Genomic DNA, 19,578 nt, shown 5'->3' on the forward strand with positions numbered 1-19,578 from the left:
TTTATTGGTGCCATATTTGGGAATTTTTCCATCTCTGGGATCCTTTTATCTTACTATAAAATTATTTGCTCTATTCTTAGAAATCCATCCAATGGTAGAAAGCACAAAACCTTCTCCACTTTTGGGTCTCACCTGTCAGTTGTTTGTCTACTTTATGGAACAGGGCTTGGTGTATACCTTGGTTCATCTGCATCCCATTCCCCTAGAAAGGGTACAGTGACCTTAGTGATGTGCAATGTGGTCACCCCCATGTTGAATCCCTTCATCTACATCCTGAGGAACAGGGACTTTAAATGGGCCCTGAGGAGGCTGCACATAGGAAGAGTCTAATCTAATCGTAGGACCTGTGGCATACGTTTGCAATGGAGGTTGGAGAAGTCAATGAAACTAAACATGTCAACTGTAAATCTCACCTTCTTCTTTTCTCTCATTTTTGCTGTAGTTTTCTGACTTTGTTTCCTTGTCATATTTCCTAGTACTATCATCGTAAAAATTGGGAGGGGAAGTAATTTGGAGTTTTTAAAAATAGGTATTGTCTCAGTTCATAAAGATGAATTATTTCTGGAAATGGGTGTTGGTGATAGCTGCACAATAACATGAGTGTAATTCATATTCCAAATAGTGTGCATAAAATGGTGAAAATGATCATTTTTGTTGGAAATATCTCACCACAACAAACAAATATTTGTTATTAAGGCACACTTTTACATTGCTGGTGGAGCTACAAATTGGTATAGCCACTCTGGAAAGCAGAGTGGAGAATCCTCAGAAAACTTGGAATGGACCCACCTTTTGATCCAGTTATCCCACTCCTTGTTTTATACCCAAAGGATTTAAGATCAACATACTACAGTAACACAGCCACATCAATGTTTATAGCAGCTCAGTTCACAATAGCTAGATTGTAGAACCAACCTAGATGCCCTTCAACATATGAATGAATAAAAAAAACTGTGGCATATATACACAATGAAATGTTATTCAGCCATAAAGAATAATAATATTATGGTATTTGCAAATAAATGGATGGAAGTGGAGAATATCATGCTAAGTGAAACAAGCCAATCCCAAAAAACCAAAGGCCAAATATTTTCCCTGATAAGTGGAGAATGATATATAATGGAAGTTGGGGTGTGGGGAGTGGGAGAAGAATGGGGGAGCTTTAGATTATGTAGAAGGAAATGAGAGGGAGGGGGGTATGAACAATGGTGGAATGAGACAGACATCATTACCCTATGTACATGCATGATTACATGAATGATATGAATCTACATCATGTACAACCATAGAAACACAATGATGTACCCCATTTGTGTACAGTGAATCAAAATGCAGTCTGTAAAACATAAATAAATAACTTAAAAACGTAATAAAAAGGAACCTGCATAAACTATTGGAATTCAAATATTTATCTCACATGCACATATTACCTGAAAATTTTCAGATATTAGCATGATGTGGAAAGAGACACAAGGATTTTGAAAAGATTTTCTAACCATACACTCTCTAATTTAATTATATTTCTCCCCCAGGATTCACTATGCATCAAGTAAATCATTTGAAGTAGCTGCATGGGCTTCACACAGAGACTTAAATCTACATGGCTATGTAAACTACTTCATTTTGGGGGAAATAGGTGTAGTTAGATAAGTCTTAAATCATGTTTTGGTAAGTATCAAAGGAAAATGATTATAGATACATGAATCAGTATGGACATATATGTATCTATGTAAAAATAAGCCTGCTCTGGGGTGGGGAGCAGCTCTATGGAGAAGAGCTTGCATAGAAAACACAGAAACTTAGGTTTAATCCCCACATGTGTAATGAGTATTGTTGACAAAACTAGCAGGTAATATTAATGGACCATTTTCCAAGTGCCCTGTAGGAACCTGGGGCAGTGGATGGATCTCACTCTGATGTAGAAAAAACACCAAGAGTATCCCATGAGGATTCTCTGATTTAGTTGGTTTGGGTCTAATACAAAGTATCTTGATACTTTTAAATTGTTTTTGTCATCTTTTCATGACTGACAAGAAGACCTGATAAGAATGACTTAGAGGAGGAAACCTTTACTTTGGCTCATGGTTTCAATGGTTCAGTTCATGGTGAGCTGACTCCATTTCTCTGGAACCAAGGTGAGGCAGAAGTGTATGGCAAAATGGCATGGCAGAGGAAAGCACCTCAGGATATGACAGCCAGGAGACAAAAAGAGGTCCACTCACTGGGGATGAAATACACATACCAAAGTCATGTCCCTAGTGACCTACTTCTTCCAGCCACACCCCACCTGCCTACAGATACTACACAGTTAATCCATTTACATGATTTAATCCACCAATTTGGCTTCATCTTTCATAATGTAATCATCTTTCTGCTGCAGCGACCAAAATCTCATGCCCATCTCACAAAGCAAAATACATTTAGTCTATTTCTAGTCTATAGTCTTAATAGTTCCAGCATTGCCCAAAAGTCCAAGTCCAAAATGTTACCTGAGACTCAAGGCCAGTTCTTAGCTCTGAGCCCCTGTAATGATCAAAAGCGAGTTACAAATATCCAATGTACAGTGGCCTAGAGTAAACATTTCCTTTGCAAAAGGCAAAAGGGAGGGCACAGAAAGAAGGGTTGAGACCAAATAAGACTGAAACCCAGCAGGACAACAAGTCCTGTAGCTCCATGCCCAGTGTCTGCAGCACGAGGCATCATCTTTTCTCCAAAGGACATGTGTATCTCCACCTGTATGGCCTTGCTGGTTGAGCCCACGTGGCTTCTCTTGATTTGTCTCTGCCTAATTCCTACAGCTTTTCTCAGCAGATATTCTGTTACTGGCATCTCTTAATCCTCTTGAGCTTTGGCTTCCTTCTCACTTCTTCACTTATTGCCCTCTCAATGGCTGCCGGCAGGAATTCTAGCCCTGCTACACTCTGTCTAGCCTTCAAGTCCTTCCTTTGAAATTTTGGTGAAGCCTTGGTGACCCCTTAATGCCAGCCTACTGCATTTCTGCAGAACCAGCACCATGGAGATGACACAAAGGTCTGCTGCCATTTTCAGGCAGTGGTCAGACCTCCTGGGACCATGACTGCAGCAGCTTCTGAGAGCCTGTGTGGTTGAGAATGGTGAAATGATTTCCCAGGATTCCCCCTCTATAAGCAAGGTACCTCCCTTGTCTTTTAACAAAGAAAATTTTACTTCTACATCCATGAGGTTGAGATGGGTATGGTCTGGCCAATTTCTGAGATGCCCTCCAAGTCATCTTACCTAATGTCTTTATGTAAAGTACTTAGTATCTCTTTAATGACCATATGTTTTAAATAACAACTTTCTTGGCCCTAGTTTTAAATGTACTTTTCTAGCCAACTTAAAAGTTTTTCAAATCTTTCCATGCTGCTTTCTACTCCCGATTATCACAGTAAATTTGGTTGAAAACTGATGGCAATATCCATGCCACAGCCTGAATGCTGTACTTCCTTGAAATTTTCTCTGCCAGATTATTTAGTCCATCACCTCTAAATTCAGTCTCATATAAAGTGTCAGAACATGGATAAAATAGAGACAGATTCTTTGCCAGAATGTAACAGGAATGGCCTCTAGTCAAATTTCCAATAGTCTTCTTTCTCCTCTGAAACCTGATAAGCTTAGTCTTTCCTATTGGCATTCTGATCGCTGAGCTCCCACTATAATTTCCCATTAAACTCTATTTATAAGGTTCCATTCTGCATCTCCAAGCTTTTCCAAACTCCTTCCGCAAATCAGTTCCACATACTTCTGAACCACATGGTCAGGTGAGTCACAGCAACAAACCCATTTGTCAGTATCAATTTCTGCTTTAGTCAGGTTTTTATCACCGTGACAAAAAGACCTGACAAGAGCAACGTAGAAGAGGAAAAGTTTATTTTGCCCCCTAGTTTTAGAGATTCATTTAACAGTCAAATGATTCCATTTTTCTGGGCCCAAGTTGAGGCAGAAGAGAAAGGCAGAAGGATGTTTCAGAGGAAAGCCGCTGAAGACATGGCAACCAGGAAGCAGAGAGAGGTCTGCTCACCAGAGACTAAACATACATCCAAAGTCATACCCGCCATGATCTTCTTTCTCCAGTCACAACCTACCTGCCAACAGTTACTACAAAGTTATTCCATTCAAGTGGATTAACCCACTGATTCATTTACAGCTCTCATGATCTAATTATTTCACCTCTGAAGATTCTTATATTTTCTCACACATGAGTTTTGGGGGGAATACCACATATCGAAACCATAGCAAAATATTTACAGGTAAACATATTCATAAAGGAGAATTACATAGTATATGTAATTTCAGCAAAAATAATTAAAACTGTTTTACAATAGCACTATAAACTGTTATGTCCATTTTAGTTGTGAGTATAAAGTCCCAAGTGTATATGTATTATTTCCTGTACTTTTCTCTTTTATTTTTTTTTCTGAATTATCTCATAGTGTGCATTCAAAAATAATAACCTAGAGTAGCCTTCATGTAGCTGAGATAAAAAAATTGAAATTTAAGTGGTAGAAAGTATCAATGTGAAAATATACTAATTGGCATAAAATGGGTGGGACTTGAGCATCAGTTTTGGGGATTTTTCTGGTGCTAACTTACTCAAATATACATGGGAGGGTTTTTGATCAGAAAAAGATGAAGCATTTCTCTAAAGTCATAGAGAAGACAAAATGGAAAAATCATAAAAAGCAAGTGAGTTTCTCACTATATATATATTATATATATATAATTTACTATATTATATATATTATATATTATATATATAATATTATATATATATATAATTATATATATATATAATTTACTAGGATTGTATTGGGTTCCTACAAATACACCTGCATAACACCTGCATAAAACATAAATATTTTTCCATGAACTGTTCCCAGTGTTTGGGAAACTGAATGTCAACTTTGAACACTCCACTTGGGGATACTTGAATACAAAATGTGCATAGTATTCGTGGTGGTTTGTTTTTATTTTTGTTTTTTCATTTTCCTACCAACTTTTCTGTTTTGGAAAGTTGTCAAGGCTATGAGGTCTACAATGTTCTCATGCTCCAGAATCTCTTTCAGAAGATCCAGAACTAGAGATCTTTTTTTTTTTTTTTTTTTTTTTAACTGTCCCTACCCTCGCATCTGGTCAGGTGTTCAGGAACCTGCTCCTCATCCTGGTGGTCAGTTCTGACTCTGTCCTCCATGCCCCATGTGCTTCTTCTTCTCCAGCCTGTCCTTGGCTGACATCTGCTTCATCCCCAGCACCGTCTCAAGGACGACTGTGGACGCCCTAACTTAGCAGAGTCGTCTCCTGTGAGGGCTGCTCTACACAGATGCCTCTCCTCTCACTTCTGGCTGTGTGGATGACACCCTGCTGACTGTGAAGGACTGTGACTGTTTTGTGGCCATCTGTCACCCTCTGCATTATTCATTTGTCATGAACCCTTGCCTCTGTGGCTTCTTATATTTGATGATTTTGTGGTTTGTCCTTGGGATTTCCAGCTGCACAATTTGATTTTCTTAAAATTCATATTTTTTAAGGATGCCAAAACTTCTAATTTCTTCTGTGTCCCCCTCAACTTTTTAATCTTGTCTGGTCTCACATCTTTTCTCACAACATAATCAGGCATTTTGTTGTTTCCATCTTCAGTTTTCTTCCTCTCTGAAGGTTCCTTTTCTTTTACTATAAAGAAAATAGTACAAGAAATAATAAAGAAATTTTGGAGAATCTCACCACCAGGTGGAAAGATAAAGCCGTTGCTACCTGTGAGTCTCACCTGTCACTTGTTTGCCTATCTATTGGAATGGCTCATGAAGTTCAGCTGGGTCACTTTCTCTGCGACACCATGTAGTGGCCTCAGTGATGAACACTGCCATCACCTTCTTGCTGAACCCCTCACGCCTTAAATTACAGAGGCATTGAAATATCCTCGGGAGGCTCCGCAGAACCATCTCATCTCAGAAACCAAAGCTTCCACTTGGAGTGTAGACTGGGAGTGTAGACTTCCACTTAGCTTTGAATCCCTGCTCCTTGGACACATCGCTTTTCAATTTTACAGCTTTAATTACTCTTTATGTTTTGTAGGTGAATAGCGATGGCCAGAGATGTGAGATACAAGGAGGGGGAGGTTATTTAAAGGGGTGTAAATGTTCATTATACTCAGATGAAAAGTAACTGGAGATGAAACTTGGTGATGGTTAAATAGCAATATGAATGAAGTCAAGGCCACTTATCTGTGAATTAACAACAGTTAAAATGGTAAATTTCTGCTAGGTATATTTTTGCACAATAATCAACTGAATTAAACAGAAGTTGAATCTTAAAAAAAAGGGTAGGGGGAAACCTGTGAAGAGAACACAAGCTTCCTCCTTAGGACAACCCTAAACCTGTGGACATTTTTTTCTCTTCTCCTACTTCCTCCACTAACCTGAGGAAGTCCTTGGAGGTTTGGCCAACATGGACCAATTGGGCTAATTATGAACTCTGGGCTTGGAGCTTCCAAGGTCATATAATAATCAATAACCATCCTGTGCCTCCAGCCCTTCAGACGATGCCTCCAGTCCAGTTGGCCCCATACCTGCATCTGCCTCTCTTATGCTTTTCTGCCTCAGGAAGCTCCTGTCTATCACCTTACTCAATCAATTCTGAGTGCAGAGCCTGAGACCTGAGTGGACATCAGGCAGAGGAGGGGCATTGGGTCCTCAGCTCTTGGTCATGACCCAGGAAAGAGGCAACTTTTCACAGTAAGTACTGAGGGAGAGGAGAGATGATGGAAAGACTGGTGGAAGCATGGTTTCCTCATCAGCAGGATGCACAGGACAGTCTGTGGAGGTCAGGAGGATGCAAATATACAGAATATCAGCTGCTGTAACTTTGAAGTTTATGCACTTGTTGATAGTGGAGATGCCAAACATCTATATCAAAAGTTTCATTTTCCATAATAGAGAGACCAATAGAGTAAGGAAGGAGATTATGAGGCAGTTAGCAGGGGAGGGAATGGGGAACAAAATCTATCAAATTATGCTATGTCTTGTGTGAATACACCACAATGACTTCTGCTTATATATTATTATAATGAACCAATTAAATTAATAATTATAATAAAAGGGAGATCAATAGGCTAGAATAAAAAGAGGAAAAGAAATGGAAAGGTATGGGGGAATGAAATTGATCAGATGATCTTATTCAGATTTATGAATATGGCATAAATATCCCCACTATTATGTACAGTTACAATGCACCAAAAATTAAAAATGGATTTAAAAGAAAAAAAGGTAAACAGGAGCATCCCAGAAACTTGGGAGGCTGAGGCAAAAGGATTGTAAATTCAAGGGCAGCCACAGCAACTTCGTGAGGCCCTGAGCACCTTAGAGAGACCCTGTCTCAAAATAAGAAATAAGAGGGGCTGGGATGTGACTCAGTGGTAGAGAACCCCTGGGTTCAATCCCCATTACCCCCAAAATGACCAAAGTAGAAAGCATAAGAATTTGATGTTGGGGAGTAGCCGTGAGAATCCCGAGAGTAGGATCCATTTAGAGTAATTTTGTAGCTTACTGTAGAGATGTGTGATGCAGGAGAGGAAAATGCAAATAATTCCAGTTCCAACCTGAATTAGGTAGAGGGTCAAGTGACAAATGTAAAGTGAATAGGAAATTGAAGTGCAGGGGAAATCACAAAATAACCACGGGCCTAGACGGTTTAAAAGTACATTATTCAGGTAATTGGAAATATGCCATTAACCCATGAAAAAATTTAAGAAAATAATCAAATCAGTTATCTCTTTCAGGGGCTCTTATTACAGTGCCAATATGGTATGGGATTTTGTTATCATGCTGTTATAATGTAAGACAATAGCAAACATACTTTAAAATTTTGTTTATTTTTTAGAACTATGTGACAAATTTGGAACTGTATTGACAATTACTGAATTAAATGAGCTTCCTCCCATACATGAAAACAGTCTTCTTTTCTTCCCACCTTGGTTCCACTTCCCTCGAAGACGTCTCATCCACAGTAGCAGAGAATGGGTCCCTGCAAGCCAGCGATGAGCACTCTCAAAGGTCCACAAAGCATCCAGGATGAGCAGGGCAGTCCCCAGGACACCAGGCCCTTCTGAGGCGAGGTCTAATCCGTGGCTTGGAGAGCTCACTTGGTTGCACATGCACAGGGTGTCCTTGGTTTTGAGGTCCTAGGATATTTACTGAAACAGAATGAATACCTTTTTATGTAACTCATGCTAAGTTGTTAGTTTGAAAAGAGAAAACACCTGACTAAGATGAGTTATCTGAATTCATGGTGTCAGAAGAATCCTGGCCGAGGTCCCTTCCACAACCCACCTGGTCATTTCGATCCTCGTCATCCCAGAAAAGAGCCCTTGCTCACTGAGCTCCTCCTGCCGGTGCTCCAGGTGGGTTACTGAGCAGAGCAGTGGGTGGTGCCTGCTGCTCCGTCTCTAGATAGGAGGAATGGCCGCAGACCCCAGGCAGTGCCCCCAGCAAGAAAAGGCACTAACAGCACAGCACACCCTGCCCTCCTTCCCCGTCAGGACGTGCTTGCTGCTGACCACCTTCCTCCCCATTCCTATCAATCATTCTCAAAAGCAGAGATAGTCTATTGTTGATTTCATTCCTACTCAGGACAGGTGCAGTGTATCCTAATGTCACCTGTGTGATCAGGGATGATATTTGTTATCTACATGCAACTCTAAAGTACTTACCAAACTTTGAAGTCCACCAAAGGTACAGGCCTATACTGATCATTTCTTTATCTTATTTTTTTTACAGACTGCATTTTGATTCATTGTACACAAACGGGGTACATCTTTTCATTTCTATGGTTGTGCACAATGTAGATTCACACCATTCGTGTAATCATACATGTACATAGGGTAATGATGTCGGTCTCGTTTCACCATTTTTCATACTCCCTCCCTCTCATTTCCCTCTACTTAATCTAAAGTTTTCCATTCTTATCCCCTACTCCCCCATCCCCATTATATATCATCATCCACTTACCAGGGAAAACATTCCACCTTTGATTTTTGGGATTGACTTAAGTCACTCTGGAAAGCAGTATGGAGAGTACTCAGAAAACTTGAAATGGACCTACCTTTTGACCCAGTTATCTCACTTATTGTTTTATACTCAAAGAACTTAAAATTAGCATACTGCGATAATGCAGCCATATCAGTGTTTATAGCAGCTCAATTCACAATAGCCAGATTGTGGAAAAAACCTAGATGCCCTTCAACAGATGAATGGATTAAGAAACTGTGGTGTATATACACAATGGAATATTATTTAGTCATAAGGAAGAATAATATTATGGCATCTGCAGATAAATGAAGGGAATTGGAGAATATTATGCTGATAATTTCTGAATATAAAAATTTGTGAGCTAGGATTTCACTCAAAAGAAAGTGAAATCAGAAACATGGGAAGTAGAAAAAACCTGGTAGAAAACAGGAGCATAATGTTTTCAGAGATGCATTATCAACTTTTTTCACTTGCTGCTTTGTGGATTTACGTAAAGGTGGAATACACTTTGGTATTTTCAGTTTATGAGTATGTATCTACATAGCATAACTGGTCAAATTCATTCTGCAGTTCCTCCATTTTTCTAGATCCCTTTCTTCCGACTCAGTTCTCTTCCTCTACTCCATTGATCTCCCTTCTATTTCCATGGAATTCCTCTGTTTTTTTTTTTTTTAACCTTTATTTTCCTCTAGTTTCTGCATATGAGAGAAAATATTTGACTCTTGACTTTCTGAGTCTGGCTTATTTCACCTAACACAATGTTCTCTGTTTCCATCCATGAACCAGCAAAGATCATAATTTCATTCTTCTTTATGGCTGAGTAAAATTGCATTGTGTATATATACCACATTGTCTTTACCCATGTATCTGTTAATGGGCATCCGGACTGGTTCTTAGCTTGGCTATTGTGAATTGCTATAAAGATTGATGTGACTGTTTCACTACAATGTGTTGATTTTAGATTTTTGGATAAAAACCAAGAAATGGAATAGCTGAGTCCTATGGTGATTCAATTTCTAGTCTTTTGAGGAACTCCAAACCACTTTTCAGAGTGGTTGTACTAATTTTCAGTCCCACCAACATAGAAGTGAACCATTTTACCCATATCCTTCCCAGCATTTACTTATTAATTTTATGTCTTGTTGATGGCTGCCATTCTAACTTGGGTAAGATGAAATCTCAATGTTGTTTTGATTTACATTTCCCTGATTGCTAGGGATGTTGAATATGTTTTCATATTTTTTTCCCTTTTGTATTTCTTCTTTTGAGAAGTGTCCTAGGGCATTTTAATTTTCCTTTTTTTTTTTAAAGACTTTTTTTGGTTAAAAGTGAGAAATATTTTTCTCTTTTTCTTTAATGAGTAAATTTTATTTCACTGAGATATATATTTTTATCTTTAATATTTGTCTTTAAAACCTGTTTAGTTGAGCATTTACAAAGTAGGTCTGTATAGAAGGAGGTGAATAGCACTGAAACCAATAATGAAAGAGTAGTAAGAAGACTGTGTTTATTACAACTGAGAAATATTGCTAATGGTTTATGGATTTCAAGGGTGAATCAAAATATACAGAGTTCTGAGTAACTGTTTCCTTTTTCAATCATTTTTCTTTCACCAAAGGTGTACAAGGAATATGGAAGAACAAACTCTAACAGGTGTCTCAGAATTTCATCTTATGAGGCTCTCAGAGGACCCCGACCTGCAGCCCATCCTCTTTGGACTGTTCCTGTGCATGTACCTGGTCACAGTGCTTGGGAACCTGCTCATCATCCTGGCTGTCAGCTCTGACTCCCACCTCCACACCCCCATGTACTTCTTCCTCTCCAACCTGTCCTTGGCTGACATTGGTTTTATCTCCACCACAGTTCCAAAGGTGATTGTGAACATCCAAACTCACAGCAGAATCATCTCCTATGTGGGCTGCCTGACACAGATGTCTCTTTTTGCCATTTTTGGATGTATGGATGACATGCTTCTGACTGTGATGGCCTATGACCGGTATGTGGCCATCTGTCACCCCCTACACTACTCAGTCATTATGAACTCTCACCTCTGTATCTTCTCAGTTTGTCTGTCTCTTTTGTTCAGCCTTTTAGAGTCCCAGTTGCATGTTTTGATTGTCTTGTATTTTACCTATTTCAGGGATGTGGAAATCACTAATTTCTTCTGTGAACCTTCTCAAGTCCTGGAGCTTACCTGTATTGATACCTTTACCAAAAATATGTTTGTGTATACTGTTGGTGCCATTTATGGTTTTTTTCCTCTAACAGGGATATTTTTCTCTTATTATAAAATTGTTTCTTCCATTCTGAGGATCCCATCAACAGGTGGGAGGTACAAAGCCTTCTCCACCTGTGGGTCTCACCTCTCAGTTGTTTGCTTATTTTATGGAATAGCCATTGGAGTGTACTTTACTTCAGCAGTGTCAAATTCTCCTAGAAAGATCACTGTGTTCTCTGTGATGTACACTGTGGTCATCCCCATGCTGAATCCCTTCATCTACAGCCTGAGGAACAGGGATATTAAAATTGCCCTGAAGAAGCTACAGATCCGAGTAATCTAATCTCATTATCTCTCCCCTCATTTTCATAGTTTCTATTGGAAGAATCAATCATCTAGACCTGGAAATCCTAGCCTCTTGGTCAAATTACTCTTTTAACTGCAAGACTCTCATTCCACTCCATATTTTATACATGAACACCACTTCCTTTTGTTTGTATGTAATTGTATTGTACAAGTGTTCAGGATTCTTTGTCATATAATCATCATAAATAAATAAATATATCTCAGCAGTCTCTGTCATTTCTGAACAATGATCCTGTCCTCCAGGTCAAATTCTAAATACACTTTTAAATTACATTCTTTTTCAGAATTCATATATATTTTCTTTAAAATTTGTACCCAACATACTTATTTTGGCAGGTTTTATGCAGGGGTTGTCTTCCTAGTCCTCAGTGTTGACTTTGCAGAAATAAACTGGGGGCATAAAAATCTGATAACTCATTTTAGGTCTGATTTATTTAGATAAGGTATGAGGGTTTTATAAAGTCCCAGGAAAGACCCAGATGATCATTCCTTTAAAAAATCAAGCTCAAATGGGTAAGTTACAAATGTACTTGTTTGAGTAAGACCAAGGTTGTTTTGCAAATATCTTTAAATGCATTGGCCTTCAACACCAGATTATCATTATGTTGGACTTAGGGGATTTTCTTTCTGCTGTAATCTTACCTTTCCACAGGGATCTTGTGATGCTGAGTGGAGACTTGAAATCACTACTCTAGTTTCCACCTGAATGTGATGTCATACACTTTCATTCATGGTCACCCAATTCACTACCTTGAAAACTCACTATATTCCACTATTGCTTTCACACCCCAAAGCCCTCAGTGTTTTAGAGACTCCCTTCATGTGTAACGAGGTCCCTTTTTACCTTTGTACTGCAGTATAAATTCAAAAGATTATCTGCATTCTACTAATTCTCCACTAGAATATCTAGTTTTGTTTTTACTTATTAAAGGAACTCTAAATAATAAATCCCAATAGAGGAAAGGTATATTGTGAGTTTCTGTAGTTGTGATATTTCAGCATGGGTGCAAGAAATAAGGCTGGTTTTAAATGTGTGGCTTTGTTCAGCTGTCCAAGTGAAGAGTCAGTGGTAGCCTTGGATTACAGTTGCTGTGTGGCTCTGTGGTATTGAATAGTATGTCAACTATTTCATTACAAATGAATTGAACTTTGGCTTCTTTTACTTTGTATGATTTCCAAGTTCTGTGACTCCAGCTATTGGTAGCCGAAGAACTCGATAAGTGAGATAATAATTTTGAATCATGTCCCACAGTACACTTTTCATGCAGGTACGCTTTGGGTTTTCCTCTATTATTTAATGATCAAGGAGAATGTCATGATTCAGTAACACCTTTCATGGGAAAAGTTTATAAAGTTTTCAATGGATGTCTAAAACTGGTATGAAAATTTTTTATTAACATACATAATAGAAAGAATTTGGGGGTTATAGACACTTCATCACTCCTATATTGGCTTATAAACATGACAATTTTGGCAGCTTCCAGCTCCTTTCTGAGCCTCAGATTCCTCAGCAGCAAATTAACAGCAACAGTGTTTTCTTCCAAAACCATGCAATGATTATACATAAGTATGTCACGAGCCCCCTAAATGACAATTCCCTGTCAATGATAGCTCCTGTTATTACATTAGAGGATGTGGTTTAAAGGTGCAATCCCAGAATTCATAAGTATCATGATATTATAAACTGTGATGTACAGCAAGAGACAAATCATGTTTTTGTTTAATTCCCAAGTCTATAGGGTTTTGATAACTAAAGCACTTCATTGAAAGGCTTGATCAGGAGATATAATCAACCAGACCTATTAGAACAGTATTTACTTCATATTTATGGATAATAAAGGAAAGATCTCATTATCAACATATTGTAGACCAAGGAATTATTGAAAATATGGACTTTTCAGGTCAAATTTGATTTTCAACATGAGCTGAAAATTATTAGCTGAGTGGACTGGGGCACATTCTGGAGCTATGGCCTCAAATTGCTGACTTTTAACGGTACTTAGGTGAAGGAAATCAAAGGTGAAACAGATAATGTACATGCCTGTGAGAAATTGTTTACTGTCTTACAAAAAAAATTGGAAAAAGGAATTTGACATTCATATACCCAGTAACTTCTTTCTTCACTAGAAACTGGAAATGTCTAAGAAGATTTCCAAGCAGTTCTTAGAGAGTAAATGTAAAATTTGTTTATATTTTGTCATGACTGTTTAATAGGATTTAGACTTCTTAATCAGTACTTACAAGGTAAAGAATCCTAGAATGGTGGGTGAGGTTTGAAAAATTCTACACTTAAAAAAGGAATGAAACACTTCTACAATAAAAAAGGAATGAAATACTGATGATAGACATTTGTTGTGCACACCAAAAAAATGTCAGAATTTAGAATTGTCCTGTTTCCATTGAAGACATTCATCATGTGAGGGAAGATTAGGAAAAGTACTAAGCAACTGACTCATTTTGCTGCACAAACGTAGCTCTCCTGGCTAACTCTGGTGGAGAGTCCAGGGTCTAATCCTCTCTATTCAATGTGGAAAGATGGCAGTTTTGAATTAACTTTTGCTGCCTCCCATACACAGCAAAATGCCTCAGCATCAAATGACCACTATCCTGTGCAGCGCCACACTCATGCTTCTGTGGTTCTTTGGTCCTGTCAAACTCACCTCAACATGTATGCACACACAGTAGATAAATTATTTTCTTCCAAGCACATAACTGATTAAGATTATATAACAAAGCTTCATAACATGGATCAGAGAAGGATTACTGCATGAATTTGTCACAATGAACCACAAGAGTCTGTGATGGATGAAGTGTGGAAGGTTTCCAAGGACCATAACTCTCAAGGTGGTATGAGAATTTATTTTATCAACTTCAATAAAGACAAGTCAAAAATACATTTTCTTAAATACTTCATTAGGTGATAACACACACATAAAATCTAACGATAATACACTTGGAGCGAGAGAAGCATTTTCCTGATGAGTGAAAAATCAGATACCATCTTATACACTTGTATTTGGGCTCAGGATGACTGCAGCTTAATATGCTATTACAGCTAGGAGACAACCAAGGTGGCTTTTACCACTGTAGGTCACGGAACTTCATAATTGCATCTGTGGATTTTTTTTCCAGTTTGGTTGAAGGGAATTCTTTTCTGACACGGTGGTGTCTTGATGAGTGGGAGACCTTCCTGAAAAGCAAGGGACATCACTATAGTAACAGCGTGCTTACAGACCAACGTCTTGGTAATAGGGCTTGTTCTATTACCTCCTGCTCACACTGATGCAAGCCAGCTGCTATAGCCATAGATGCCCTCATGAGAGTCCCTTGTGCTTAAAACTACGGAAGGCCTCTGGCTACCATCCTGCAAGAACCTGAATCCTGCCCACATTCGAATGAGATAATTTGGGAGCATGTCACCTTTAATGAAGTCATGAGATGAATGAAAACTCGGAAAGCACTTTTACTGCAGACTTGTTAGACACCCTGAAACATTACAGGAGAGCAGAAATTTACCAAGTAATTTTGTAAAGACCAGTGGTTTTTAATATACTAGTATATATCAAATTAACAGAAAAATTAGAATTGTGATCTTATCCATGTTAGCAAAAAACATACAAAACAAGGAAAAGGAACCACAGATCAGTAGTATAGAACAAATACAGAATACTCTCCTTAGAGACATGAATCTGAATTGCAGAAAATGGAAATTGTATCAGATTCTTGTAATAGAAGAACAAATTCTCCCTAACGTACATGCTTCAATCAATCTGCAGAAGAAAATGGCACAAACTGAGTTTTTAAATAATATAAAAAATTTAGAAATTATTTTGAAAATGTTCAAAAAAATGATGTTTCAGGACTTAGATATGGTTAACCTGATTTGAACATTACACAATGGGTATATGTATATGAAAACATCATATAATAACCCATCAGTATGTACAATTTTTGTGTCAGTTTAAAAAAAATAATTGGCCACAAACGTATATTACCATTCCTGAAACCTGTCAGTGAGAATGTAAAGTACAGTCAAGCTTTGTGGTGAGAAAAGAAACCCTGACTCTTCAAAGGACATTTGCTTTTATTTCCTTCTACTTCTGTGAATCTTAATGCATCTTAATCCCCAATTTAAAGATAGAGATTGGCCAAAGGAACTAGAGAGTAGGACTACAGGAAGAAGACAATGAGAAATATTCAATGGCATTGAGCAGGGGAATGATGGCTTGTATATGAATTCCAAAGCATAGGCAATTAAAGCAAAATTTTTAAAAAATTATATCAAAATTAAAGTACTCCATGTAGAAAAAAAAAAAACACTGGAGAGATAGAAGAATAATCTACAGGAATGCAGAATATACTTTTAATTCATATATTGGATAAGAGAAAATATCTAAAATAAATGGAAATCGAACAATGCAATAATAAAAAAATAAATCAATTATGAATTGGCAAATTACATGCATAGACATTTCTAAAAAGAAGACTTACAAATTACTGATATGTATGTGAAATAATATTCAACACCACTAATCCAAAGGGTAATGCAAATAGAAATCACAATGAGATATCACATCACACTTGTTAGAATGACTGTTATCCAAAAGATGAATGATGACAGGCATTATGGAGGATTTGGAAACAAGAGACTATTGAACACTATTAGTGAGAATTTAAATTGATGCAGACACTGGAGAAAAAATTGCGGAGTTTCCTCAAAAAATTAAAGGAACTACTAGATGATCCAGCAATCCCTCTATTACACATATATCCAGTACATCTGAAATCAGAATGTCAAAATGTTGGTGCATTCCCATTATCATGGCATGATTAGCAATAGCCAAGATATGGAAGAAAGTGAACTGCTTACAATCAGATGATGAGATACTAAATGTGAGCAAACTCACAGGAACCCTATTCAGGCATTAAAAGAAGGAAACCCTGTCCTTTCAGGCAGCATGAATGAACCTAGAGGTGTTCTGTTAAGAGAAATGAGCCCATAACAAAAACACAACACCACATGGACTCACAGTTAACCTAAAAGAGTCAAACTCAAGGAAACAAAAGAGTAAAATGTTGGCTGCCAGAGGCTGTGGGCGGGGATTTAGTAGGTGTTGGTAAAAGGACACAAAAATTCACCTCAGAGAAATAACTTCAAAGTATCTATTGTATATCATGCTGAATATAGTAAAAAATGTTAAATTGTATACTTGAAATAAAGGGAAAGACAATATAGAAGGGAAGACATATTTGCAAAACAGGTCAAGTACCAACAGCATACTAAGAAATCTTACAGTGTAGAAGCAAATGTGTACACACCTCCATTGCAAAATGAGCACAGAGTTTAAATGAATTTCTGCAGAGAAGACATACAAAATACCAATAAGCCCCCCAGAACAAGCTCAGAGAGTCATAGGGAAATACAAATCAAAAGCAAAATAAGGTAGTTCTCCACATCCAATAAAGAGCTATACTTTGAAAATTTGAAAATAACAAGTATTGGCAAGGATATGAAAACATTAGAAACTGTACAAATTAGAATGAAAAGTTTATTGGACTACTCTTCAAAGAATTAGCCACACAATGATTGTATGACACGGGGTTCCATTCTGAGATTATGAAGATAATAATTGAAAACAAGTTTAGTTATTTGCTGCTTAACAGCCAGTGTAGGATTTAAGAATAGCTTTGTTAGGTGATTTTGCCATTGTACAAATATTACAGAGGATACTCCACAAACTGAGATGGCCAGGACTTCATGAATAAATCCAATGGGATGGAAAAACCATAGCGCATGCGGTTTCTCATCAGCTAAATGGCTGTACCCAAACTGATAAACATTCAAACTTATCAACAGAAGACCTCTTCCACAATTGTCCAAAGATGGTAAATACCCAAATGGCCATCAATGGGTGAAAGGAAAAACAGCTTGCATTCTGTGTATATTCACACAGTAGAATATTATTCAGCTATAAAAAGGAGCAGAGTAAGTGACCATTTCCAGTACAATAGTCAAAATGAAGGAGAGAAGGCGAAGGAGAGAATGAGGGAGGAAGGAATGAAAAAAAGAAGACAGAAAGGGATGTAAGGAGAAAATCCAGGACCACAAACAATGTAGCAACATGGGAGTTTTCCCAGACATCATATCACAAGAGCCAAATCAGAATACACACATTCAAAGCTAGACTCTGGTGACATGTTGAAAATTCAATCATTGTTCTTAAAAAATGTAGGAGAGCAAAGGGAGGGACATGGGCTCAGTGTCTGGTTCCAGGTAAGCAAGAACCCCATTCTCAGGCTCTTTCTTACAGAAAATGGGTGAATTAGAGAAAATACAGATAAGAAGTGACTTCGGGATAAATGAAGTAGTGCATGCAAAAAGAAAAACACATGTCTAATGAGGTAAACACTTTGCATTGATGGTTTTCATTTCATTCCTTCCAGGGGAAACAAGAAAGCAAACTAAGGTGAAGAGCATTAACTTTTAAGCACTAATTTTTTAGAAAATATGTCAGTAGTTAATGTAGTTGATTTCCATCATGTCAGAAGTCTCAGGAATATCTGTAAGAAAAGTTACCAAACTTGATATGTTATGGAACATGGATAGGGAAGAAATATAAAATAGAACTACAGAGGAAACTTTTGAGGAAAAACATTAGCAAGGGATAGGTGATTCTGGAGAGCAAAAAATTCAGCCTGGCCTTTGTGGGAGAAAATGAGCCAAGATGTTGAAATTCACAACACTTGCTTTTAGAGCACATAACTACCACTTAGTTCTGAGGTCAGTGATCCATCAGGAACAAGAGGCTGCCCTGCTGAGCAGTCTCCACAGGGCCCGCTTCACATCCTTGTTCTGCAGGTTGTAGATGAAGGGGTTTAGCATGGGGATGACCACAGTGTACATCACTGAGGAAATAGAGATTTTCTGGGGAGAGTGAGTCACAGGAGAACTGAGGTAAACTCCAAGTCCTGTTCCATAGAACAAGGAGACCACACAGAGGTGAGACCCACAGGTGGAGAATGCTTTATACTTGCTTACAGAGGACATCTTCACTAAGGAGGAGACAATCTGAGAGTAAGAGAACAGAATTCCAGTAACAGAAAACATACCCAGCACAACAGCCACCACAAACATAAAGATGTTATAGACAAGAGTATCAGAGCTGGCCACCTTGAGAAGCTGAGCCACTTCACAAAAGAAATGTGGGATTTCAGTGCCTTTGGAGAAGGTCAGCCACTTCATCAATAGAATATGAATCAGGGACACCCAGCATATAATAAGCCAAGAAATCAGAACCAGAAGGCCACAATGTCAGGGGTTCATGATGACTATATAGTTCAGGGAGTGGCAGATGGCTGCAAATCTGTCATATGCCATTATGGTCAGCAGTAAAACATCTATTCCAACAAAAATCATACAATAGTATGCCTGAGTGAGGTACTCTATGTAGGAAATATCTTTGCTCTGTGCCTGGATGTTCACCAGCATCTTGGGGACTGTGGTGGAGGTGAAACAGATGTCAGTGAAGGACAGGTTGGAGAGGAAGGAGTACATGGGGGTGTGGAGGTGGGAGTCAGAGCAGATGGCCAGGATGATGAGCAGGTTCCCGAGCACTGTGACCAGGTACATGGACAGGAACAGTCCGAAGAGGAAGGACTGCAGTTCAGGATCCTCTGAGAGTCCCAAGAGGAGAAATTGTGATAAGCCTGTGTGGTTCTCTCCTTCCATGTAGCTGGTGTATCTGCTGGAGAAGGAGGTAAAGGCAATATTCAATAAACAGCCAAGTTGTTCCCATATTACAGCATCATCTTGGATGGACTTCCTTCTTTTGTTTATATTTGTTTTTCAACAAACACAAATGTTAGGTATGTAATGAATAATGAGATCAAATGTCTACTATATAATAAAGGAGAAAATTTCAAGCTTAGCTCTTGCCTGAATGTAGACATAAA

The 19,578-nt window shown here is 38.2% G+C and overlaps 1 protein-coding gene and 1 pseudogene across 2 annotated transcripts in view; one reads left to right on the forward strand and one right to left on the reverse strand.

Annotated features, from left to right (window-relative positions):
- LOC306646107 (olfactory receptor 7E24-like) overlaps window positions 1-19,354 on the reverse strand; it is a 69,668-nt pseudogene extending 50,314 nt beyond the window's left edge. Inside the window, exon 1 of the transcript in view lies at window positions 19,179-19,354. The product of the transcript in view is annotated as an olfactory receptor 7E24-like (transcript). The remainder of the gene's footprint in view (window positions 1-19,178) is intronic.
- LOC306646388 (olfactory receptor 7E24-like) lies at window positions 10,663-11,602 on the forward strand (the record flags this gene model as incomplete). Its single annotated transcript, XM_079115037.1, has 1 exon — window positions 10,663-11,602. The coding sequence occupies exon 1, from the start codon at window positions 10,673-10,675 to the stop codon at window positions 11,600-11,602; it is 930 nt and encodes a 309-aa protein (XP_078971163.1). The 5' UTR covers window positions 10,663-10,672.
- Window positions 19,355-19,578: the final 224 nt, after the last annotated feature.

Source organism: Sciurus vulgaris (assembly GCF_902686455.1).
Source record: "Sciurus vulgaris genome assembly, chromosome: 16".
Taxonomy (NCBI): domain Eukaryota; kingdom Metazoa; phylum Chordata; class Mammalia; order Rodentia; family Sciuridae; genus Sciurus; species Sciurus vulgaris.